General features: G+C 40.3%; 1 protein-coding gene across 4 annotated transcripts in view; it reads right to left on the bottom strand.

Moving 5' to 3' along the window:
* Positions 1 to 27,257, bottom strand: part of LOC104598304 (alpha/beta-Hydrolases superfamily protein) — a 47,402-nt gene that overhangs the window by 17,326 nt on the left and 2,819 nt on the right. For 3 of the 4 annotated variants that reach the window (XR_016078671.1, XR_016078670.1, XM_010260306.3), the window contains exons 4-9: positions 19,439 to 19,539; positions 19,211 to 19,280; positions 18,427 to 18,496; positions 749 to 805; positions 561 to 628; positions 376 to 456 (exon numbers count right to left, since the gene is read on the bottom strand). Coding sequence is in view for 1 of the 4 variants with exons in the window: in XM_010260306.3 (XP_010258608.1) it covers positions 376 to 456; positions 561 to 628; positions 749 to 805; positions 18,427 to 18,496; positions 19,211 to 19,280; positions 19,439 to 19,539 (447 nt within the window). In the remaining 3 variants the exon portion in view is untranslated. Of the gene's footprint in view, positions 1 to 375; positions 457 to 560; positions 629 to 748; positions 806 to 12,659; positions 12,751 to 18,426; positions 18,497 to 19,210; positions 19,281 to 19,438; positions 19,540 to 27,257 lie in introns of those variants that run through there. The other variant, XR_016078672.1, reaches the window with a different exon arrangement.

The raw sequence follows: 27,257 nt of genomic DNA on the forward strand, positions 1-27,257 counted from the left end.
ACTCATCGGGCAAAGCAACTCAAAGTAGCATCTTGGAAATACAGACATGAATTTAGGGAAATTGATGTTATTGCAAAGAGTAGAAATCCAAACTTCAACACAAAGCAAATAAATTCAAACTTCATCTGGGTGAGAACTGCAAATGGAGTAGCAGATGTACTAGATAAACAGGGAGTAGACAGGCCAAGTCTTTTCTGGGCAAACTTGTAAACTTTGTCACTGAAGGGTGTTGGAATCTTCCAACAGTTGTAATAAGTTTTAATCCTCAATACTTAATAAAATCCTTTTGCTGATAAAAAAAACAATCAATATAACAAAATTAGGAAGTGATAGAAATACATATAAGCATCTGTTGTTGGTTCAAATAATGCTTACAGGAGGATTAAGAAGTATGAGATCATTCAACTTCTCTTGATGGTTGCTAGCATATTTGACAACAATTGGAGCAAAATATCCCTGTAATATAATTTACAGATTAGACATTCTTCCACATTACAAATCACATGTAAGAAATTTGGATCTGGAGCTTCTACCTCTTGGCATTTGTGGTAGTGACATACCTGAACAACAAGGGAAACTTTATCTCTGACAAGTTGACCAATAAGAGATTCCAAGGCCAACACATATTCTGTATCATGACAAAAAATATAGATGGAATAAAACTTTTTAATTTTTTGAAAAGGTGAAAAAAGGTGTATGCATCCCTTTCATTTTATTTTGGTTCCATCACTGAAGCTTCGCAAGTTACCATCCAACGTGTAGTCAAAACCATATCCTGGCTGAGGCTTATCTGAAAATCCAAAACCTGAAAAAAGGAAATGCTTTTCCTTGTAAGCTTCTAATCAACATAAACGGATAAACCCAAAAAATATGGATGCAGTCATGAAACCCAGTCTTTATTAAGTCTTATTTTCAGCAAACCTAAGCAACCAGAAGTATTGAATCTTCAAGTGAAACTTAACTCAGTCCACCACAAACAACCCAAGCCCCATACAGGTTCTAAACTTCTAACAATATAATTCTATACACTCTGAATAAATCAAATTAGTCCGATCAACTAGTCATTGAAGTGAAGGTCATCCCACCACCCTTGAGTAAAAAGTTCCACCATATCATTATTCATGGTAACATTCAATGCATCACCATATAATGATTCTTTAAATTCCATTCTAGTTAGAATTATTCAAGTAATCAGACCCACCGTCTCTATATCTATGATCATTTTCTCCTAGGGTTGACATATACTGGATAGGATTAACCTCATCTTGAAATTGGCTAGGAACCTAAGCTGCATGGCCAGTTACAAGCAAGCCCAGCTCATGACCTTTTAAACCTCTGGGTATGTGTATTCCTGCCAGTGAATATAAGAACTGACACGAAAGTCACATAGCCAATCCCTACCCGTCTGGCTAGGTTCTATACCAAGAATTTGTCCAATTTGATTTGAGCTTAAATCAAACACAAGCAACTAACCACTTGCAAAACACTTTACCTAAAAGAGACAAGAATTTCTCCTCTTAGGGACCAAGTTGAAACATTTGTAATGAAGGATTTGGAGTATGTTTGGCAAATAAGTGGTTTGGAAAATATGTACTTGTTAGTGCTTGGGAGATCTTTTCTCAAACCACTTATACTTATTTTAAGTACTTATTTTTTTACAGTGTTTGGTGAGTCACTTATCCCATAACTGATCCTGTTTCCACATTCACTGCAACAGTAGTGTGAAGAAGAGAAGAGGGAAAGAGAGAAAGAGAGGAGGAAAGAAAGAAGAGAGAGAGAGAAGAAGAACAAGAACAAGAACAAAAGGAAGAGAAAATTAAATAAATAAATAAAAAGGAGAGAAAGGCAGCGGTGGTTAGGGAAAGACTCAATTAAAACAGTGGAGGAAGGAATAGGAGAGAGAAGATAAATATACATATATATATACATGTATGGAGAGAGAGAGAAGGCGTGGTTGTATTTGGGTTTTTGGAGGTTACACTGTTACATGTGTATATTTGTAATGCTAATAAATTTTGAGGACTTGTATGTATTTATGGGAGGAAGAGCCCTGTGGGAAATTCTGGTATAATTTGGCATTTGCCTTATTTAAGCCTTTGGTTGTATGGGATTAGGGTTGAGTGAGAGTGGAGGGGCGCTCATCTGAATAACGAGATTGAAGAGATGGAGACAACGATGTGGAAGAGATCTTTATAGATTGAAGCAAAAAGCCTGACCCTAGAAAATTGTAGATGTAAGGATCGAAGATTTCTGAAGTTAAAAAAGGAGAGGAAAGCTACAATTTATCTAAGCAAAGAAGCAATACAGTGGTTGAAGGGCTTTGTGGATGGTGTGCAGTTCTCTGTTAAAACGATAGGTTGGAGAAGCACCCTGAAATCAGCAGATAGAAGATTTGAGGCAGTGTTGCGGTGGAATAGGAAAGGATGGTATGTAACAGTAACTGAATTCTTTGAAGGAGATTGCTGGCAGATGGTCTGTCTGCTGGAAGGAAAAGGAAGCAGGGTTTCGAAGGTGATCTCTGAGGAATTGCAGAAGTTTCTCTATTTCACCCTTCCAGAATCTCAAAGAGAGAAGTTGTTGGGAAAAGTGTGCGAAAGATGATCAACTGGCTGAAACAGTGGAGTTTTTAGAATCTAACAGGAATGCAACGAGTAGGGACGATGATCAACATAACTTGCAGGGGACTCGTATAATTGCTAGCTCGTTTAATGTTCCTAAATTGTCGATGGAGGTGGAAAATGGCGAATGGGAGAAGAGGTATGTTATTTTGGCAAAGGAGGAAGTGAGAGATTGGAATCCAGTCCTGAAATCGATGATGGAAGAATTGAAGATTAAGAATAGTGTTGTTTGTTTACCTTTTAGCTATAATAAGGCTATTGTCAACACAGGAGATGAAATATTGGAAGCTTCATCAGTTAAAACTGATGCAGGGTTGGTGTTGATTGAAAAATGGAAGGTGTCCTGCAATGAGAAAGATTTTACAGAGGATTGTGTTACTGTTAAACTGATACGACGGCCGTTTAATCTGTGGAAAGGGGATTCAATTAAGAAATTTGCATGTGCAATAGGTGGATCGCTGAAGGATTATTGCTTTGACGATTTGTATGCTGTGAAGATTATATTGACTGGAGTGAAATTGGAGTGTATCCCTTGCTCCTGTGACCTGTGGATTGAAGGACAATGGAGGAAGGTTTGGGTTGTTGCAGAAGTTGAAGTGGCACTGTGGAACGGCTACTCCAAGGTTAAAGATGATGAGCTGGCTAAGGGGTCAAGTGGCAGAAAGAAAATGAGAGGAAAAAGAAGCGGAAAGGAAGCGTCTGTCTCAGAAGATGAGCAGCCTTTTACCTTGGGTCGAGAAAAGAGCTCATCGAAAATGGAAAACAAGTTGATGGTTTTTAAAGAGGCAAACAATGGGGCGCTTGGTTAAAAAAGGGACAAAGGCTAAAAAGGTGTTTTTTTTGGTGAAAAAAAAATGGTCCAAATGGGCTCGGTAGCCCAAAGAGCCAGTTAGGGCTGGATGGGCAAGACAGCTTAAAAGGTACTGGGCCCAAGTCGGCCTGTTTTCCTTATGGGCCTCTCGGTCACGTATTGCTAAAGAATAGGGAGATTATGGACAGGAACTTACATCTATCTTCGTAACTGGTAAGTTTTAAATAAGTTCCTTTCACGATTCGTCCAAGACAACAAAGAAGCTTGGCTGGAGCTGGTTCGGGTAAAAGAAGTTGGGGAAGGGTTAATATGTTCAAATGATCGAAGGCAAAGAAATCAGCAAGCTTTGAAAGTCAAGTTTCAAAACTTCCCTGGAGTGTTGGAAAGATGAAGAAAGAGGTTTGGGAGTGGGTGACTACAAGGTTTATCTGTTCTGATGAGACGAGTTCGCCAATATGTATGAGAAGCTCGAAGTCTGAATTAGGATCAGATAAGTGTTTGGGTGAGTTTCAAGTGCCTCTTTTGGATCCGCCAAAAAGTTGTAAAGTGTGGTCTCGAAACAGGGGAGAATCACAGGGACTCAATGGCACTTAAGACCTCAGATCTAGCAGAGTTTGAAGGGGATGGTGCAAATGTTCTAGACAGTGTGGCGAAGAGCAATGCAAGCCCAAAAACGTTTGACAGTAAGGAGTTATATCAGATGCCCGGGAGAGAAACAATTGTAGTGGAATTGGATCAGATGTATGAGGAGGAAGGCAGGAGAAAATCGGTGGTAGTTGGGTAAATTAGGGGTGGACCTGGGTAGGAGAAGGAATGGAGGAGCCTCAGAGAATCCTGTTAATGACACACTTAAGACAGGGGAGCTCAGAAAATCAAAAGGGCCCGGAAACATGCAGCTGGTTCATGTGACCAAAGTTTTTCACAGGCTTAAGGAAGGGCTTGTAGGGGACGGCCCCTGTGATTAGGGACGGCCCCTTGTGGAATCTAGACTTGAGCTTTTAGAGTTCAGGTCGTTTTTATATGAGAAAGAAGATCAAAGGGTCATTTGGTAAGGAAATCTGATCTGGTTGGTATATTAGGGCATCTTCCAGTCCTTATTTTTAACGCTATTAAAGCTTTATTTGGATTTTTCTCTTTTGTTGGCTCTTTGGAAGGATTCCCACTATGGAAGGATTTATATTTCCCTCCTCGCCTTGTGGGTTATGCTCCCTAGCATCTGAACTAGTTCCTATCTTCAAGCAAATTCCGGTTTCTATGTTGCATATCAACTGTTCGATTTATTGTCTAAAAGGTTGGTTGTGGGTCATTTAGCCAAGTTTGGTGTTTTCTTTGGGATCTCTAATTTTTCGAAGAAGTATTATAGAAGCTCTACAACTTCTCTGGCCTATTTATGATTATCAATATCAGCATGTGATACTAGAGCTCAAGGTGACTATTTGGTGTTCAAGAAAATGTCTCACTGGTGCAAATTTCTACAATGGTTCTCCATTGTTATGATCAGTTCTGATCTAATCTTGTTTATGTCTTGGTTTAATATTTTGAATTTTGGACTATTTTGGTGAATGATGCATCTATTATCATCAGTCGATATCTGGTTTGTTTACCTCATACATGTTTTGCATGGAAGGATGTTTGATGAAATGTTTCAGCAATGATCCTTTATTATGCTCATTAGTTCTGAGTTATTGTTGAATAAATCCTTGGAGTTTTGATCTCCTTCGGTGACGTGGGATTTTGATTCACTTTATCTAATTAGCTTTCCAATTGGAAAACTCCAATTCCTCAATTTGGTTTACGGAGTTCAATATAGTTGGCTTTCCGCTAGCCAACTCTATTTTGGCAATTCCGTTGGCATTTCTAATGATCTAGTTGTTTGACATGGTTGGTTCTTCAGTTTGGAGATTGTGATCAGCCTTTTGAGGGTTAAATTTGATTCTTTGGCATGATATGTGTTGGCTTTCCGATGGCCAACTTTAGTTTGGTGATTACTAGATCATGACTTCGCTCTACTCTGGCTTTCCAACACGAGTTCATTCAACTTTCTAACATCCAACTTTGGTTTCTAAGAGGCCCCTTCAACATCTCAAGTTCCATGGTTGTTGGTTCAACAATACACATATTTTCATGGTGGTTGCTTCAACATCCTTCTTGCAAACTCAAGTTGGTTTCCCCACCTTGAGTTTGAGGGAGGGTGTCAAGAGATATATTGTATTTGGGTTTTTGGAGGTTACAGGTGTATATTTGTAATGTTGATAAATTTTGGGGACTTCTATGTATTTATGGGAGGAAGAGGGGCCTGTGTGAAATTCTGGTAATAATTTGGCCTTTTTCTTATTTAAGCCATTGGTTGTGTAGGATTAGGGTTGAGTGAGAGTGGATATTTTGTTGTGAGCCTGTAGAGAGGTCAGCTATGTATCTCTTGTTATCATAGTGGATATTTTTCCCTTTTTTTCGTGGATATAGGCTACTGAGCCGAACCTCGTCAAATTTTGGTGTTTTCTCTATTTCCTCTTCTTATTTTCTTCTTGATTTGTTATTCTATTTTATGTTAGTTGACAGGCAGTTCCTAGAAAATGAAAACATTGGGGACACTCTTGTCCCAAAAAAAAAAAAGAAATAAGGACCTATTGAATAAGCACTTCAAAAAAGTCACCCAATTCTGGCTTAGTTTTTAAGTTCTTATTTTCAAAACAAACACTTTTTTTGAAGATAAAATAAAAAAAAAAATACATGGTGATAAGCAATCACCAAGAAGAAAGACCAACCTAAAAAGAAACTCTAAGGAGTCATAAACAAACCCAATCAGCCAGAACCAGTACCAAACTAAATGAAGACCCAACTAAAGAAAACCCCTTAAAATGTGACAATAGAAAAGAACAAAAAAGGACAAAAGGAACAGAACATCCTAACCAGCCCAATGCCCACCAAATGCCCAAGCAAGACACCAATACCCCCAACGCACAGCTTCAGACACCTTAATTCTTCTTCTCAGTTTTTTGAGTACAATCTTCATGTCGTTTTTTACTATTCTTTTGGGTTTTTTGACAAGCTTGTTAGGCCCAACAGCAAAATAACACCTTTTAACCTCATGAAAACAATATAGACTGGGATCTACTGTTGTGTTCTTTTATTCTTTCGAGTTCTAAATCTTCTTATTGCGTTTGGAGTTCCCACATCTTCTTCAGACTCCCCCTCTGATTTCTGACTCCAATCTGCAACCCCCACCCCCTCGACCTCTTCTTCTGGCTTCTCCATGATATCTCTACAACCTCCAGCGATCAATTCCATCTCTTGCCTTGTTGAGTTATCGCAATTACAGTTATCCACTGGAGCTACTATACCTTCATTCTTCCTGACTGTATCCTCCACAGACCTGAATGCTTCTTTTGTGAATCCCTCCCCTCCTAGGAAAAACAGACCCAAAATTTTTCTAACTTCCACTCCCCTATTTACCACTTCCTCGATGTCACAAGTCTTTTCTACCATATAAGTCTCATCAATCATCAGTTCAGGCTCCTTTTCCTCCCCTAATTCCGTCCATCCCCTCCTCTCCGCTATCCTCTAATGGGAATGTTCTATGCTTTTTCCTTTTATATGTTTTAACCTCCCCCCCCCACCCCAGTCTTACCTTCTTCACCTTTGCTTCCCTCTCCCCCAAACCCTAATTCTTTCTCCCCTCCTTTCTCCTCTTCTACACCTCTATCCCCTTCTCCTTTGTTCCCCCACATCTCTTGTTTCCTTTCCCCCTTCAGTCCCATCCCCCTCACCTCCCTGTCTGCTCTCCCCCTCTTCAGTGATTTTTCTTCCGTTACTTCCCAACAAAGCTAGAAGAGTCACTCCCCCATTTTCTTCTTCCACTACCACTTCTTTCTCTTCCCAAACTACTCCCTCTATCCTTTCCAAACCTTCTCCCTTACCATCATTCGTGACCAAAAAGTCTTCCCCATCCTCCTCTTTTTCCTGTTGAAAAAAAAAAAACTAAATTCAGATTCCGCCTAAACATCTTCCTTCTCTTCCGCCCGCCTTTTTTCACCCCAGTCGACCTTCTCTAAAGTTGTTGAACTATTCTTATCTTTAACAAAAAATCTTGTCGTTCTCCAAACAAAACCTTCGGCATCACCAATTGCCTCTTCTATAACCTTCTCTATCGGTTCATCTTCAATCGCTGTACAATATGGTTGATCAACGGCACATTCACCATCCTTTGCCATCGCTCACCTCAAAGTCGAACTCTTTGACTCACAATATTTGTAACTACCAAATGGCTAAACCCCGGTAGACCTAACATTTTGAGCAAATCCGTCTTCATTATTGTTCGGCCCAAAACTAAAGACTTGAACCTCCTGGGCTCATCATTACAACCCTGCCCAAAGCCCATCTCTTACCCACCCACCTCATCTCCCACTTTTTCGCCCATGTGCTCCCCAAGAGAATCACGTTTTGGGCAGCTAAGGCCATTCCAAACCAATTGTGAAATACCCTCCCTCTCTCGAGAAGTCTGTTCACCTTCTTTTCCCCCTTTCCCAAACTCCCCTAATTAGCACCACCACAATCTTTTTTTGAATATTGAATATGCAATTTATTCAGCATCAAGCTTTTAATATCAAAAAACCTTTCAACTTCTCCCTTTTCTCCCTCTCCTTCCACTCTGTGCCACGTGGATTTCACCAACCCCAATCAACATCATCTTCAACCTCTCTCCCTCCTTACCACAACCAATTCAGCTTCCACTATCACCCAGAGTTTCCACCATTTTCCTTCAGCAAAGAGATCAATCATACGGGAGATCCCATCCGGCTTAGCACCAGCAACTTGAATCTTCATTGTGTGAAGATCAGTCATACAAGTTTCTTCCAAAACTCCTCCACACACCGTTTCTTATTTTGTTTTTTGATAAGTAAAAATAAAAATATTATTGAAGAGAAAAAGAAGTTACATCAGGAGGTGACAAGACATCACCCGATTACAGACCAAAATTCAAACTAGAGAACATTTTCCACAGTACATATCTGAAAATCCAAGAGTTCTCCTAATCTAAAACCAAAGTCTTCTTTCTCTGCTTGGTTGAATTCTGGAAGAATCAGCAGCCAATCTACCACTGATCTGCCCATAGCAGCAACCATCTTGTCCATGCTGCTAGCTTTATCTTCGAATATCCTTCTGTTCCTTTCCTTCCAAATGTTCCAACAGATTGCAAATGGGATGCACCTCCATAGCAGATTTACCTTCTTATTCCCATTCAGTCTAGGCCAAGTAGAAAAGATTTCTGTTGTCCCCCCCACCCTCTCCTTGCCTCTTCCAGCTCCTCCCACATCTCTCCTCTCTCCCCTTCTGTGTTTGGCCCGTACACACAGCTTGACGAGGGAGATGAAAACACAAAATACTTCCATTCTCTAGCTAATGGGAGCAAGAAAAAGAATCAACTAGCAAGCATTGAAGTGGATAGTCAGGAGGTAACAAGGGAGGAGGTAATAGTTAAAATTTTTGTGGACCATTTTAAAGGCTTCTTTGCCACCTAAGGGGAGAGGAGATCAAATTTCCTAGAATTGGCTTGAGGCAAAGTGTCAGACATTATTGCAAATATGGATAATATGTTTACACTTGAGGAGATCAAAGAGGCAATGTTTTCGATGGAAATATCTAAGGCCCCGAGGACAGATGGATTTTCCATGGCTTTTGTCAAGAATGTTGGGAGATCATAAAAGATTATCTAATGGAAGTTTTCAATGAGTTTTTTCATGAAGGGGAATGCTCTTGAGGAGCAAACTCAACTTTCAATAGCATCCCCAAGAAGAACGTAATTAAAGAACCCAAAGATTTTAGATCCATAAGTCTAGTGGAAAGTCTTTACAAGATAATAGCAAAGGTCCTAGCTGGAAGATTTAAAAAGATATTGCCTCTAGTAATCTCACAATTTCAAGGAGCTTTCATTGAAGGGAGACAGATCATCGATCAAATATTGTAGCAAATGAGTGTAGTAGAAATCTGCTGAATTAAAAAATATGAAAGAAAGTAGTTTCTTGAGGAGAGAAGGAAGAGAAAAGGAGAAGAAGAAAAGAGAGCAATAATCTGGCCGCCCCCTTCACTTATTATTTATACTAAAATAATAGAACAGTACAAAGACAACTATGCCCTTATAGGGCGGCAAAACATAAGACAGCATATATAACACTCAAAAAACATAATAAAATTTGGACTCACAGAACTACTGTGATCCCGACCTCCTACCTAACAACTAACATAAAACATCTACTCAGAAAAACATCATAAAACTAATTAATCTTCAAAACACTCCCCCTCAAGTTGGGAGTAAATGTCACACATTCCCAACTTGCGTAGATCATGTTCAAGCTTGTTCCTTGCCACCCCTTTAGTAAGAACATCAACCAGCTGCAACTCTGAAGAGACATAAGGCAAACAAACTTCTTTGGTTGTTACCCTTTCTCTTATAAAGTGTCTATAAATTTCAATGTGTTTTGTCCTATCATGCTGAATTTTGTGGGCAATATTGATTGCAGCCTGATTGTCACAGTATAACATCATAGGTTCCTCTGCTTTCACCCCAATCTCACTCAAAAGAGATCTAACCCAAAGAAGTTCTGATACACCATGAGTCATGGATCTATACTCAGCCTCTGCACTTGACCTTGCCACAACCGCTTGTTTCTTACTCTTCCAGGAGATCAAGTTTCCACCTACAAAGGTACACACTCCTGATGTAGACCTCCTGTCATCTAAGCATCCTGCCCAATCTGCATCTGTATAGGATTCTAGCTTCAGATTCTTATGATTTGAGAAAAGAATGCCTCTGCCAGGGTGCTTTTTCAGATATGCAAGTATTTTCTCAATATCTTCCCAGTGTTGAACCTGAGGTACATGCATGTACTGACTCACAACACTGACAGCATAAGAAATATCTGGTCGTGTCATACACAAATACAGCAGTCGGCCCACCATTCTTTGATATCTCCCCACATCCTTTACCAACTCACCATCCACACCATTAATTCTGTGATTTGGATCAATAGGAGTGTCTGCTGGTTTGGTCCCTAGCTTCCTAGTCTCTCGCAGTAGGTCAAGTACATACTTTCTCTGTGAAATGAAGATCCCATGCTTGGATCTTGCAACATCAATCCCTAAAACATATTTGAGCTCACCAAGATCTTTGATCTCAAATTCTTGTTGCAACGATTTTTTGAGATCATTAATCTCCTCCAGATCATTTCCTGTCACCACTATATATCATCCACATACACAATCAGAATTGACACCAAAGCATCTCTCCTCTTCACAAAGAGGGTGTGATCAGACTGTGTCTGTGTGTATCCAAAATGGATGAGTGCCCCTCTGAACCTGTCAAACCAAGCCCTAGGTGACTGTTTTGATCCATACAGAGATTTTCTGAGTCTACACACCTTTCCTTTACCAACATTTCATAAAAGCCTGCCGGAATGTCCATATATACCTCCTCCTATAAGTCACCATTGAGGAAAGCATTTTTTACATCAAGTTGGAACAAGGGCGATGAATAGGTGTCTGCTAGAGATAAAAGAATACGAACTGAACTCATCTTAGTTACTGGTGCAAAGGTTTCCAGATAATCAACACCATAGGTCTGAGTATACCCTTTTGCTACCAACCTTGCCTTGTACCTCTCTATCTTGCCATTGGCCTTATACTTCACTGTGAATACCCATCGACATCCAACTGTCTCCTTGTCTGGGGGGAGATCAACTATTTTCCAAGTTTGGTTTTTGACCAAAGCATCCATCTCATCTTGCATTGATGTTTTCCACTCAGATTTGGAGAGAGCCTCAATAACATTCCTAGGTATAGACACAAAATCCAGGGAAGAAAGAAAAGCACGGTAGGAGGGTGATAAGGCACTGTAGGAAAGATGGTGTGAAATACAGTGGGTTGTACACTTTCTCTTCCCCTTACGAAGTGCAATGGGAAGATCAAGGTTAGTGGGATCAGCTGCAACAATGGTGTTAGGGACAGAAACATTATCATCAGAAAACATAACAGGCTCAAGAGGAATACCTGGAACTGTATCTGTCGAATCTGGAGTTTTAGAATGACTGACAAAGAGTGGTGTGGGTCGAGGATGTGTGGAGTCAACCATCATCTGTTGGCGCTGATATTGCTGTGAGGCTGCTCGTAGTGGCTTAGGTAATGAAACTGGAGGTGCAGGTGCTGGCTGAACCGATGCTGGCTGAACTGATGATGGTGCAGGTAGTGGATGAACTGATGTAGATGCTGGCTGAACTGATGGAGGCACCACAGAAACAGGAAGAGGAATAGATTGTAAGTTCTCCCCAAAACTCCCCCCCTGAGGAGAACCACTCGAGAAGAAGAATGTGGATTCAAAAAAGGTAACATCCATAGTGACAAATCTGCTCCTCAACACTGGGTCATAACAGCAATACCCTTTTTGGTTCTGAGCATACCCAAGAAAAACGCATTTCTTGGCCTTAGGATCCAATTTCTTGCGATGAGGGCCAAGAATGTGAACAAAAGAAACACAACCAAAAACCCTCAGAGGTATATGAAATATCTCTCCAACTGGAAAAATGATGCTAAATGGCACCTTAAACCCCAAAGTCCGTGAAGGAACACGGTTAATTACATGTACGGCTATAAGAACTGCATCTCCCCAGAACTGCACAGGAACTGAAGCACACACCATAAGACTCCTTGCCACCTCCACAATGTGTCTATTTTTCCTCTCAGCAACTCCATTCTGTTGCGGTGTATATGCACAACTGCTCTGATGAACTACACCATGTTCTAAGAGATACGTGATTAGGTCCTTCTCAAAGTACTCTCTGGCATTATCTGATCTAAAAACCTTAGTTCTCACTCCAAATTGTGTGAGAACCATCTGGTGGAATTGTCGTACTAAGTTAGGAACCTCATCATGTGATCTCATCAAATATATCCAAGAATATCATGTATAATCATCCACAAACAAGAGAAAGTAACGGAATCCTCCCATGGAAGGGATTTGATATGGTCCCCATACATCAGTGTGAACAATATTAAAAGCAAAAGTACTTCTTTTATTACTTGGTTTTAAAGACTGTCTACAATGCTTTCCTAACTGACAACCCTCACACTCCAAAGTAGATAATTGAACAGACTCAAACAATTTTGATAAAAGACATTTCAAAGAACTAAAAGAAAGATGTCCCAAGCGATTGTGCCAAAGCATAATCTGGTTTACTCACTTTGACCCACTACTACTGTTGCTGCTAACATGATGGCCCTGATGTCTCGGAATCTCATCCAAAAGGTAGATTCCATTCACCTCACGACCACTCCCAATCATCTTCTTTGATTCCAGATCCTGCAAAACACAATTACCAGGAAGGTCACAGAACAATTCAATTTTTTTGTCAAAGAACTAACAGACAGTAGGTTGGTATGAAGTCTAGGGACATGTAAAACAGAGGACAGAGTTATATCATTGGTCACTCTAACTATCCCCTTCCCAGCAATGGGCATATGTGAACCATCTGCTGTAGAGACTCTGTCTCTACCAGAGCACAACTAATAGGAACTAAAAATGGTAGGGGTATTAGTCATATGCTCAGATGCTCCTGAGTCTATAATCCAGGGAGGTCCCTCCTTACCTGAAGTGGATGCAAGATTCGCAGTTGCATATGAACTACTTGTATGAGCAAAGGAAGTGGTGTAGTTGGCTCCTGCATTCTGTTGTCCATCTGGAAGGCTAGAGCTAGGTGAATCTTTCTTACTCATAAGCTGTCCAAACCTCTCCAATTCTGTTCTCACTGCTGCTACTACAATGGATTCCCAATCAGTTTAGGAGAGAGGGGCTGAAGAATCTCCTATAGTGGCTACATTTGCATTTCCCTTCTTGTTTCTTATCCGAGTAGGCATAAGATTTGGATGAAACTTCCAACAAGTGTCCCTAGTATGCTTAGGCGTCTTGCAATAATCACACACCAAGTCATTCTTATCTTCCCTTCTAGTCTCACTACTCCCCCTGTCTCCATTCGGCTTAGGTTTTGTTGTACCAACCATAGCTGACTAGTCAATCACAGGCTGTCTCAGCATTACATTCCTCCTACTCTACTCTCCAGAGACAAAAGCATAGGCCTGAGAGAGTGTCACACCCTCCCTAGAAAGAATCTGCTGCCTAGCAATGTCAAATTCAGGGTTCAGCCCTGCCAAGAACTCAAAATCCCTATTCCTCTTTACTAGTTCGTGATAAGTTGTTGCATCATTTACACTTTCCCATACCACAGTTTCTAAGTGATCTATTTCCTGCCATAGGGTTTTCAGAATGGAGAAATACAGAGCAAGAGGTTTTTCTCCCTGTTTCATACTTATCACCTGATTTCTTAACTGATAGGCTCTGGCTTCATTTTGCTTCTAAGAGTAGGTTTCAGTCACTCCATCCCAAATCTCCTTAGCAATATTAGCCCATAGGAAAATTTTTGCAATATGAGGTAACATAGAATTACACAGCCAAGACATTACCATGTAATTCTCTTGCACCCATCGGGAAGAGTCTGTATCAGGTTTCTTCTCCTCCCCAGTGAGATACCCTAATTTTCCACGGGCACCAATAGCCATCTTAGCGGATTGTGCCCACTCCAAATAATTTGTACCATCAAGTTTTACTGTAGTAATGATCCCAGACCCAAAAATATCACTACTACCTCCAACACCCAGTCCCACAGTACCGGTAGATTTCATCTCGGTATTCCAACTCTCCATTTTACTTCAAACAGTTCAACAGTAAGAAAAAATAGATTGGAGACCTTCAAAAAATAATTTAATACCACACACACAGAAACCAACCCTTCCAGAAGAAGAAAACCCTAGCTGGAGGGAAATCTCTCTCCTCCCCACACCTCCCAACAGAGAGAAAAGTGAATCGATCACTCCGGAAGGCCTAGAAAATTTCAGAAACCAAACCGCCATCTTCAGAAAATCAAAAGAAAACTAACAATACCTGAGCACCCAAGATCATATCAAAAATAAAGAGTCCAATTTTTCTAGGACTCTTCCTCGTACTCCAGTTCTTCCTGATGTCTAGATCCCACCAAAAACTCCAAGAACTAGGCAATCTTTAGCAGATCGATCAGCCCTTTACTACTTCATGCAGTTGGCTGATCTAGGGCTGCATGAGAATGCTTCAAGAAACCCTAGTCGTCGCTCTGATACCAAGTAGAAATCTGCTGAATTAAAAAATATGAAAGAAAGTAGTTTCTTGAGGAGAGAAGGAAGAGAGAAGGAGAAGAGAAGTTGAAAGAAAAGAGAGCAATAATCTAGTAGCCCACTTCACTTATTATTTATACTAAAATAATAGAACAGTGCAAAGACAACTATGCCCTTATAGGGTGGCAAAACATAAGATAGCATATATAACACTCAAAAAACATAATAAAATTTGGACTCACATAACTACTGTGGTCCCCACCTCCTATCTAACAACTAACATAAAACATCTACTCAGAAAAACAACATAAAACTAATTAATCTTCAACAAGTGTATAGCAAAGAAGAAGTAGAGGGGAAAAGGTTTAATTTGCAAACTGGATTTGTAGAAGGCCTGTGATCTATTGGGCTGGTCTTTCCTCTTGGAAATCTTAGAAAGGATTTGATTAGGGGACAGGTGGAGGATGTGGATTAAAGGGTTTTTAAGTTAAGTACACTATTCAATTTTGATAAATGGAGTGGCCAAAGACTTTTTTCCAGATAAACGAGGGTTAAGACAAGGAGATCCTTTATCCCTTTCCTCTTCACTTTAGTACCAGATGCCTTAAGTAGGATAATTGTCAATGCTAATCAGGATAAGGTATTTAGAGGCTAAAGACAGTCTCACACTTGCAGTTTGTAGATGATATAATCTTGCTATGTGAAGGAGGTAATCAAAATGACCTGATGAATTTAAAGGAACTCATAGCTACCTTTGAGCCTATATCCAATATGAGGGTGGACTTGGGAAAGGGTTGTGCAGCAAGGCTTAATATTGGAGGAAGAAGTAAGAGTGTTGGTTTTCTCTCTATTCCTGCCCCCAATCTTTGAAACTTCTCCTCCTTGGTTTTCTTCTTCTGGTCTTTGTTGTGTGCCTTGAATTTTACTGCCTGCATCAGCTTCTAAATCATTTGCAGCACTGCTTTTGATCAGACAATTCTGACATCTAGAGTTTGCCGCAAGGACCATTTCCGACCAACCCTTCCTTGAGACGATGAAAAACCTTGGTTACATGAGCAAATTGTCTATTACTGTAACCTCCTGTTTTTCACACATCCTCTGCCTTTTGGTTCTCTAAATTAGTATGTCCAAGGTCGGTTACGACTCTTCTACCTAGCTCCATCCCCAGCTTTCCGATCAAAATCGAAGTCCACACTCCTTCTTTGTCCATCCCTTCAACTTTTCCAACACACGTTACCTTCCAAGTTACCCGCACCATCTCCCTGCTATTGGCTCCACATTAAAACACCTTTCTCTTTGATAAATTTCCTTCCTTGTCACAGTTTTCTTCCACTTCAACTCTTTCCACCACTCTATCACCCTCCTCAATCCCATCTGAAAATTTAAGAATCTCTTTCTCAGAGTTAACAACTAGATCCTTAGCACCGACTTTTTCTTGTGATGCCATCGACCCCGGTTCTCCAAGATCACACCCGACCTCAAGGGGTGTCAGCTCTATAACCCCGGGATTGGAAGAACCAAGAATCCCTTCGGGATCCCTAAATTCCTGAAAAGGATGTCCTACATCGCCATTCATGGGAGGAGTGTGTTCGTCGCAAACCCCTTGAGTTCCACCTACAATCCTCTACTTACCATTTTTGTCATACCTAGCGACCACCCAGACCCATCTTTCTCTGGCCTTAGTCAAAATCCTCCTTCCTATTGTTCCACTCCTTTTAAACTTTGGTCTGATAAGCCCATGAAACTTTATCTTGCCAACTACCTTTCTCCTTAACTGAATCTCCTTCCCGCCATCAATCTCTTTGGAATTGCAACCTTGATCTTCCTTTGACATTTCTTTTTGGCATAACAAGGTCTCCAGTCAAGAACCCAGTTTAAAGGTAGCCGATGGTGATCGTACACCATGCTCCTTAGCCACTCGCATGGTTTCTAGAGATGAATCATCTAATCCCGCATGCACTGAGCCCTTGTAGGTCCTATCTTGTAAACATGGGGAAGAGGACCCAGGAGAGATGACAAATGTATTTGAGCAGACCCCACTGCTCGAGTTTATCAAAGGCCCAAGCAACAGATGATTACTAGTGTGGTCACGTGAGTTTCTAGACCCCGACAAGTGACTCTTTTGAACCGCTGGCAGACCATCCGATTCAGCTAAATTCTTTTCAAATCTCTTCTCTTTAAGCAATGGACCCCACCCACTGACCGATTTAGCCCCTGTTTGATTTTACTTATAAGAAGTACTTCTTTTAACAAGTACTTCTTTTAAGAGCTGGGACCACACATTAAGTGGTTATTAAGTGGTTATTAAGTGGTTTTATGTGTTTGGTAAAAAGGTGGAGAAGTTAAAAGTACTCCTTAAAAAAGTGACCTGAAGTTGGCTTTTTTTTCAACACTTTTTGAAGTACTCCAATAAAATGGAACGAACCAGTCCCTAGTATTTTCTTATAATACCTAAAATACCCCTGTGCGAGGATTATACCTCTATCTCTCATTCGAACCAGGTGGCGGCACACCCAGTTATAGGTCCACCGGCGACGATCGGCAGTGAGGAAAAGTGGCGAGCGGACCTGTCATTTTTCCACTTTCTTCTATTTTTTTAAGATATTCTTCTCATTGAGGTGAGGGATAAAATTGTCATTTTTGTCAATATAAGCACTTATGGGGAAAGTAGCTTACCAAACATTCCCACCCCAATAAGTGCTTAAAAACATAATAAGTGATTAGCAAATGGGTTACCAAACAACCTTAAGTGGTTAAAATAAGTACTTCTAAGAAGTATTTGTGCAACAAGTACTTCTTTTAACAACCACTTAATCATCAAACAAGGCCTTAGCCCCTTTCGGTGTAACTTCCCCATGTGAGCCTCTTTCCCCATGCAAATTTCTTTCCTCATTAACCGCTTTTATTCCCCATTCTCTTCCTGCAATCAAGTCTGGAATTTGAAGCATGTCACCCAAAATCCTCTCTGCAACCTTTCCTGCTTCCACATCAGTTTCCACTTCACTGTACTCATTCACCCATGCCTCGCCATCATTCTCCTTCGTCTTCCCTAACCAGAGCATCGCCTCCACTTCCGAGGCCACCCCAACTCTGTTCCATAGACCTACGGCATGCAGCATGAAGTATCTCGGAATCAACTCTGGCTTGACTCCAGCAATTTTCAGGCATACCGCTCTGAGATCATGTTTGTTAAACAAAAGCAGTGTACCTCCCATCGCCATCACTATCTGCTCAAGTATGCTCCACTGCCAAAGATTGAAAGGCAAGCCCAACATGTTCAACTGAAAACAGTTGCCATTTATCTCTAGAGAGTTGCAAGATGGCAACTCTCATCTATAAGTTTGTACTAATCTCATCTATAACTAATTTAATAAAATAATTTTTCCTACTGGTTAAAAAAACACACCCAAACCTTATCCCAAATACTTAAAGGTTAGCTACAATAGTCCTATTTCTTCATTCCACTCTATCAAGGGCCTTATCTTAAAAATGTTCTGTTATCAAATAATATATTGCTTTCATTATTGACAATAATTTCTTATCTACTAGTCCTATTTCTTATCTACAATAGTCTATTTCTTCACTCATTTGCAATTTTTTACATCCATTTTTTTCATTGCTTTCATTATTGACAATAATTTCTTATCTACCAGGCAAAAGCGGCTGAAACGAAAACAGAATACAGTGCAACTGATTGATAAAATTCTTCATAAAAGAAGTACACCCAAAAGAAAAACAAAAAAATATATATAGTAATATAAGAACTTGTAGAGCTAACTAGTCAGATGAACTATAATTTGGACCTACCTAGCCAATCAAAAGCAATGGCATGGTATTCTTTTGAGAGTACAGGAAGAGCTTTGCGATATGAATATGCCTGTAAGTATCAGAAAGACATAATATATATTTATGCAACTTATTCCCTCCATCAAGCCCAATTCAATCAAAACTTCATATTTGTCTTAATAAAATTGATTTAAATAGTCCAAATGTAAAGTTAAAAATAGGATTAACAATTGAAGTTGAAAACATAATGAGAAAAAAAAATAAAATGTTACTGTGGTTTGAGAACAATGAAAAACCTGTAGGAATAACTATGTCAAGTGTGTACCCAATGTGGAAATAACTAGAGCTAAACTTAGTTTATAGAATAACCCATGAGCAAATGTGAAGCACAATTAATATCTGTATTTCATAATGTTCAGAACAATTTGAATCTTCACAGTTGATCAAATGAAATGCATACTGGTGGAGACATCCAACCACTCATAAAAAGCAATAATTATAGTTCTTATTTCCTTTTTGTCTTCTTTTTTTATTTGGGGCGGGGGGATGGGATGCATTAATAAATCATGACATGATTTGCTAGGTTATTTTAGAAAATTGAAAGTATAAAGAATGAGGGAAGTTGGATGCATATGCAATCTTTCCTACAAGGACTAATACATCAACATTATGCTTCTTGATAGCTGAAAATGGATAAATCAGAGACATTGTGCAAATACGGAAGAACCATCTATAATAAAATAAAGGAAAAATATATCCTCTTGAATTCATAAGAAACCAAGAACAACCCCAAAAAGATTCTCACCTGTGATGGAAAACCATGAATAAGTATAACTGAAGGATTATCAGCATTTCCACTTTCAACGCAAAACCATCTATTGCACAAAATCAAGTATATAGAGGATTTTCAATCAATAATCTACAAGACATCCATTTTCAATTTATGCATATTATGAAGACCTAAATCTCAAATTTCCCAAATATAACTCTAAATAATTCAGTAGCTTCCTAATGCATAGGATTCTAAATTCACCTAAAAACATCTGACGAAGCCTGAGAACCAGCACCCATTGTAAGTCCAAAAATTGGATCCTTCGCCTTCTTACCAATGCCATTAACAGGGTGAGCTTTCACCTAGAAAAGCATTTTCAGGATCAAATAATATTTTTCCCAGAAAAAGAAGTAACTAGGAATAAGAGCCTTTTGTTGGATAAGCAGTATCTAATTAATATGTTAATAAATGAATCAAATAGGAAGATATGGTGAAAGACAGGAGACAAAAAAACCAGCTTTTTCATCCTGCACAGAAAACACTTAGCATCAGCTGCACCACACAAATAGTTTCAACAATGTTTAAGTCATGTAAAGTGGAATAGAACACAAGATAATACTGAACAACATCCTTTTTCTGCTGGCACCTGGCAAATAATGCAGCATATAGATCATTCAGTAATTACTATCATAAGCTTTATAATCAGGCATAAAGGCTTTTTATTGGCACCTTATGTAAGAGCTTTTTGTTGTCATTAGCCAAGTAAGATAATAAAAGTGAACCCAACTACCCAAGTAATGTACACATCTGGTTATTGTTTAGGCACACCTTTTAAACAGAAGTAAATGCAACACATGAGCAGCTTTGGTATCTAAGTGACCCTTCTTCTAAATTCAATGGATTCCAACATGCATCTAAAATTCTAAATCAATGATCTGAATTGAAGCCTTGGTAAGAGATCAAAATAAAGGCCATTAAAAAACTCCATTTATATCTATGTGACAGATCTAGTTTGACTGGTACTCTTGAAACCTTTTGAAGTGTTATGAAGCACAGGGGTGTTTATGTCATTTCAGATATGCCATTATGTTTAAATTCTGTCCCACATTTAGTAAGTGCAGAATAGTAGTTGTATTGAGTTTAAGAAGCCTATATATATCAGTCGACTGGTGAGAGTGTTGGACAATGTATGCCCTCAAGATCAAATAGGGAAATGTAAGCTGCCTTTATTATGAATCAAAGAACTGTTTCAAATACAATCACGTGTCAATAGGAATATGTTTCTGTGAATGGACCTTGATCTGCATTCTAGGATTAAACCTACAAGTCTTTGATTGGTTTAAAGCAATCACCTTGAATTTGATTAGGTTTAGGAGTGCATTAACTCTATTTGGTTATACTCAAACTCAATCTGATCATACTCTGTTTGTGAAGAGAAGGAGATCACTAGTCTCAATGTTGATAATGTATGTGGATGATGTTGTAGTCACAAGAAATGATCTGAGTGAGATTAGTACCTTGAAGAGGAACCTACACCAGGAGTTTGAGACTAAGGACCTTGGGGAGTTGAAGTATTTTCTAGGCATTGAGGTGGCAAGGTCCAAACATGGGATTTTCATTTCACAAAGTATGTTTTGGACCTACTACAGAAAACAGGAAAACTTGGGGCAAGGCCAATTGATACACCTATTGATCAAAACCACAAAATGAATGCTTGAGATGGTGAGCTAGTGAAGGATGTTGGGAGGTATCATAGATTGGTGAGCCTATTGCTATATTTGTGCATGACACGGCCAAATCTCTCTTATGCAATTAGTGTGGTAAATCAGTGCATGCATGCCCCACAGGTTCAGCACTTGGAGGCTATTAATAGAATATTTACCTATTTGAAGGGACACCCAGGTAGAGGCATATTGTTTGATGACCATGGCCATTTGAAGTTAGAAGCTTACATGGATGTTGATTGCGCAAGGTGCCTAGATGATAGGAGATCTACATCAGGAGTTTGCCCCAAGTTAGAGGGAATTCTGTTTCATGGAAGAATAAGAAACAATCAGGTGTAGCAAGGTCGAGTGCAGAAGTTGAATACAAAGCTATGGCACATGGTGTTTCAAAGATACTTCGGGTATGGTCCATGTTAGGAGCGATTGGAATTGAAACAGAATAACCTATAATGCTATAGTCTGATAATCAAGCAACAATTAACATTGACCATAACCCAGTTCAACATGATAGAATGAAGCATATAGAAGTGGATAAACATTTTATAAGGGAAAGGGTGACATCTGGAGAAGTGTGCCTACCATATCTTACATCTAACTTACAAATAGTTGATGTTCTCACAAAAAGAATTGCAAGAAACAAGCTTGAGCATGATCTCCACAAGTTGGGAATGTGTGACATCTATTCCCAACTTGAGGGGGTGTCTTGAGATTGGGCTGATATCACTTGTTCTTTTGTTTATAATGTTAGAGTCATTGGGCCCAAGGCCCATTAGTTTATGTTTTGTTAAGAGTAGTTCTTACGTTCTCTGGTAGTAGCTAACTTAACAAGGGTATACTTGTCATTGTATTCATATTTTTTTACGAGTATATAATATAGTAAAAGTGATGTAGGACCAGCTCAGTTCTAGTCCTTAGAGAATGTTGAATGGTCTTCTTGAACAGAACTTTATGGCTGTTAATGGCTGTAATGGCTTCTTAAAGGAATAAGAGAGAAAATAGGGAGAGAAAGAAGAGGGAAAATACCTAGAATCACTCAAAGGGTGCCTAGAATCACTCTAGGGCATGGGAATCACTCACCATAGCTAGCATAAGCTGAAGAAAACTCAATATAATTCATTGCCTTCGTGTAAAAGGTCCATACATATATGTTGGATTGAAGTCTTTGTATGTATGAGTATTCGGCTGATAAGAGTTCTTATTAGCCTATACTTAAGTTTAAGTTGTCCTGTACTGGGCCTTTGTTACTGGGCCTAATCCTGTTTAATGTTTTAAGTTGTCTGGGTGTCCCATCACTAATCAGGGGCATTCTAGTAACTTCCTGTATCATTGTACTACACCATAATATAAATAATAGTATTGTCGACTGAGGTGAGTGTTCGACATTCCTGCATCTCTTCTTCTTCTTCTTCTCTTTTCTGCTACTTCGGCTACAGTAATTTAGCTTTCATGGTATCAGAGCATTAGCTTCTTCCTGGTTTCAGCCGGCACACACTCTCTTCTCTTGTTGTCTTTTCATCTTCTCTCTCCCTTTTCTGGGTTGCTGTAGAGAAGACCTAGGGGTGTAAGAGTGAAGCAAGTTCGAACCTAGGGTTTCTCTTGGTTGTGGGACTCAAGGGAAGTAAGACCCATAAGTAGATGTCCTACTAGGTTATTTCCAGCAAATAGTAGCTATTTGGCTACTAAGAGAGGTCTGTGTAGGACAGACCTAGTTGAGGACTGATTTCAGCAGTCCTAGCACTAGCCGAAAGGGGCTTAGCTACTTCTACAGTTACAGCTTCGGTGCTCCAGCAAGACTCGCACAGACTTAGCTTCTTCTACAGAGCCCACTGTTCACTTGCTACTGTTGCGGCCTCGAACAGTTCACTCACTACTGTACCCGAACTGTTGCAGTTTTTGGTTCAGCCCAAGTGAAGTCTATCTAGTGTTCTACCAGCACTGTGAACACTTCTACCATCATAGCAATGTGGCAAACAGCTCCAAGTTCAGGGTGGTTATCAGTCTGAAACCCCTCACCACTGCTGTGAGATTACCTAGGGAGCTGCCAGCTCCAGATTGTTCAGCACTGTGAACCCTAGTTGAGGACTGATGTCAGCAGTCCTAGTATTGGCCGCAAGGAAGGGCATTCTCTTTACAGTTGCAGTACTCAAAGTTCAAGTGGAGTCTGCATAGCACAATAGTTGAGAACCCTTAGCTTCAGGTCGGTTACCAGCCCAGAACTCCTTGCTTGCTGTTGTAACTGAACTGTTTCAGAACTGTGACAGTCTCGGCAAGTCTAAAACTGTGTCGAGTGCTGTCAGAACCTGCTGTGGTCATTTCAGCTAATCAGATCTGCTCCAGAACTGGTTCAGAACCTTCAGAACTGCTTCGGCTAGTCTCAATCAGTGTCACCTACGCAGTGGCTGCAGTCAAGATGTCTTCAATACCCAGAGATGTTTCTTCTAGAGATAACAGGCCTGCGGCAAGTGGGAATTTTGTCACCAGCAACAATGATGACAACTCACAAAATACACCAACAGTGTCTTCTTCTCCTATGGGACAGGTTGTTGATTCCTCTGGAACTGGTACATTGGGCTTCTCTGCTAGTGAGGTTGAGATCCTTAGTAGGGCATTAGCCCGTCTAAGAAATAATTCTTTTGCTTCTACATCTCTTGCTAGATCAGGTACAGCCTCTGCCTTCAGTGCCACTGGCTCTATTGACTCTACTTCTTGGGTTATTGATTCCGGTGCTACTGACCATATGACACATATGTCTTCCCTATTCTCTTCATATCATTTGTTGTCTGGTCAGGATAAGATGAGAGTTGCTGACGGGTCTTTCTCCACTATCTCTGGAAAGGGAATTGTTGACCTAAGCAAGGACCTCTCTCTTAAATCAGTTTTACATGTTCCCAGTCTTACCTCAAATCTCTTGTCTGTTTCAAAACTCACCAAAAATTTGAACTGTAGTATAACCTTTTTTCCTACTCATTGTGTCTTCCAGGACAGATTGACAAGGAGAACGATTGGGTGCGGTCATGAGTATGGAGGCCTCTACTACCTTGATGCAGACATCGGCTCAGCCTTACAAGCATCTACTGCTAGTAATCTGGAAAGTGTGGAGTCAATAGCTAAGCTGCATCTTTGGCATGCTAGGCTAGGTCATGTGTCTTTCTCCTCATTAGAAATGTTGTTTCCCGAATTGTTTAAGGGCATTCCAAGTCAGAGTCTAACCTGTGAAGTATGTCAAATGTCAAAACAATGTAGAACTGTGTATCCAATTTCCAGCAATGAAATTTGTGCTCCTTTTGATTTGGTTCATTCTGATGTCTGGGGCCCTTCACCCATTGTTTCCTTTGATGGCTTCCGGTACTTTATCAGTTTTATTGACCACTACTCTCGTTGTACATGGATCTACCTGTTAAAAGGACGGGATGAAGTACCATGGATAACCATGGCATTTTGCAAGATGATTGAAACGCAGTTTAATAAGAAGATTAAGCAATTCAGGTCAGACAATGCTGCTGAATACTTTGAAAAATCCTTGAACTTATTCCTGGAAGATGCTGGCATACTACATCAGTCATCCTGTGCTTATACTCCTCAGCAGAATGGAGTTGCTGAGCGCAAGAATAGACATCTATTGGAGACAGCTCGAGCCTTACTATTCCAACACAAAGTCCCCAAGCAATACTGGTCTCAAGCTGTACTTTCTGCATCATATCTGATAAACCGGATGCCATCTAAGGTGTTGGGTATGAAAACCCCTTTCTCTGTTTTGTGCCCCACTCTTCCAGACTTTCCCCTTCCTCCTCGGGTCTTTGGCTGTATATGTTTCATACATGTGAAGGATCCAAAGAAGACTAAGCTAGATCCTAAGGCTACAAAGGGAATATTCTTGGGGTACTCTCCTACACAAAAGGGTTACAAGTGTTATGACCCTGTCTCCAAGAGAAAGTATGTCACCAGAGATGTGGTGTTCTTTGAGTCTCAACCCTATTTTCAGTCTTCTCAGAATCCTCTTCAGGGGGAGACTAGTGGGATGGAAGAGGATTCTCATTCTCCCTCCTTTTTTGTTCCCCTATCTACCTCGGGTCTTCCATCCTCTCCTCCTACTCTTTGTTGTGACATTCCGGGTCAACCCAGTGAGGCTCCCACTGTGCTGGTTACCTCTCCTGATGCTGCAGATGTTCTTGAAGGCTCCAGTAGGCAACAAAAAGAGATACTTACATACAACAGAAGGAAAAGGGGTCCTCAACCTCATGACAGCAACCAGTTGGACTCGGATCAATCTGTCTCTACAATCCAAGGTAATTTCAACTCTCATACTTCTGATTTGGATCTTCCTATTGCTCTCCGTAAGCCTATCCGCTCTTGCACCACCCGGCACCCCATTGCTGATTTTGTTTCTTACTCACATTTATCTCCTGCCTATCACTCCTTTGTGTCTGCTCTTTCCTCTGTGCATGTTCCTTCTAGGTACTCAGAGGCTGTGTCTGATCCAAGGTGGAAAGAAGCTATGAATGAAGAGATGAAAGCCCTAATAAAAGCAAGAACTTGGGAATTAGTGGATCTGCCAGAGGGGAAGACCACTGTTGGATGCAAGTGGGTGTTTACTGTAAAGCACAGGGAGGACGGGTCCATTGAAAGGTACAAGGCCAGACTTGTGGCAAAGGGGTTTACTCAGAAAGAAGGGATTGACTACAAAGAAACCTTTGCCCCGGTAGCAAAGCTCAACACAATTCGGGTTCTATTGTCACTAGCAGCAAATTTTTCATGGGAACTTCATCAGCTGGATGTGAAGAATGCCTTCTTAAATGGTGACCTTCATGAAGAGGTATTTATGGAACCTCCACCAGGCTATGACTTTAGTAGAAAGGTGTGCAAATTGAGGAAAGCATTATATGGGTTGAAGCAATCTCCCCGTGCATGGTTTGAGAGGCTCTGTGGGGCCATGAAGAAAGTGGGGTACACTCAGAGTGGTGCAGACCATACCTTGTTCATAAGGAGACAGGATAGCAAACTTACTGCACTCATTGTTTATGTGGATGATATGGTAATTACCGGGAATGACTTGGAAGAGATAAAAAGACTGAAGGAGTTTCTAGCTTCTGAATTTGAGATAAAAGACTTGGGTCATTTGAGATATTTTCTTGGGATTGAAGTTGCCAGGTCAAGAGAGGGAATCTACATATGTCAGCGGAAGTATGTTCTTGACCTCCTAGAGGAAACAGGCATGATGGGGTGTAGGCCAGCAGATACTCCAATGGAACAGAACCATGGCCTGCAGGAATCAGTAGGGGAGGACTACTATGATAAAGAGAGATACCAAAAATTGGTAGGGAAGCTGATATACTTATCCCTCACTCGGCCAGATATTGCTTATGCTGTGCATGTTGTCAGTCAATTTATGCACTCTCCAAAGATTCCTCATATGAAAGCAGTTGAAAGGATTCTCAGGTACTTGAAGACTTGCCCAGGGAAGGGAATTCTCTTCAGGAAAAACAATAGAATTGAAATTGAAGCCTACACTGATGCAGATTGGGCTGGGTCTGTTGGAGACAAGAAGTCAACCTCGGGTTACTGTACATTTGTGGGAGGAAACCTGGTCACATGGTGCAGTAAGAAGCAGAATGTAGTGGCTAGATCAAGTGCAGAGGCAGAGTATCGAGCTATGGCCCACGGGGTTGCTGAACTCTTATGGCTCAGAACTCTTCTTAATGAACTTGGCATTAAGGCTGAAGGTCCTCTCAGGCTGTATTGTGACAATAAAGCTGCCATCAACATTGCCAATAATCCCGTGCAGCATGACATGACAAAACATATTGAGATTGATCGGCACTTTGTTAGAGAAAGAATTGTCTCGGGTGAACTTTGTGTGCCTTATACTCCATCTGAGATGCAAATTGTGGATGTACTGACTAAAGGGCTGGCAGCAGCAAAGTTTAGGGACATGCTTGGCAAGCTAAACATGATTGATATCCATGCTTAGCTTGAGGGGGAGTGTTGGATTGAAGTCTTTGTATGTTTGAGTATTCGGCTGATAAGAGTTCTTATTAGCCTATACTTAAGTTTAAGTTGTCCTGTACTGGGCCTAATCCTGTTTAATGTTTTAAGTTGTCTGGGTGTCCCATCACTAATCAGGGGCATTCTAGTAACTTCCTGTATCATTGTACTACACCATAATATAAATAATAGTACTGTCGACTGAAGTGAGTGTTCGACATTCCTGCATCTCTTCTTCTTCTTCTTCTCTTTTCTGCTACTTCGGCTACAGTAATTTAGCTTTCAATATATATAGACTCTAAACTCATAATGATCCTAGGAGTCAAACTGTTAGACTCGTAATAGTCTTAGGAGTAAAACTGTTAGACTCAATA

Source organism: Nelumbo nucifera, chromosome 7, assembly GCF_055504915.1.
Source record: "Nelumbo nucifera cultivar China Antique chromosome 7, China Antique-T2T, whole genome shotgun sequence".
Lineage (NCBI taxonomy): Eukaryota > Viridiplantae > Streptophyta > Magnoliopsida > Proteales > Nelumbonaceae > Nelumbo > Nelumbo nucifera.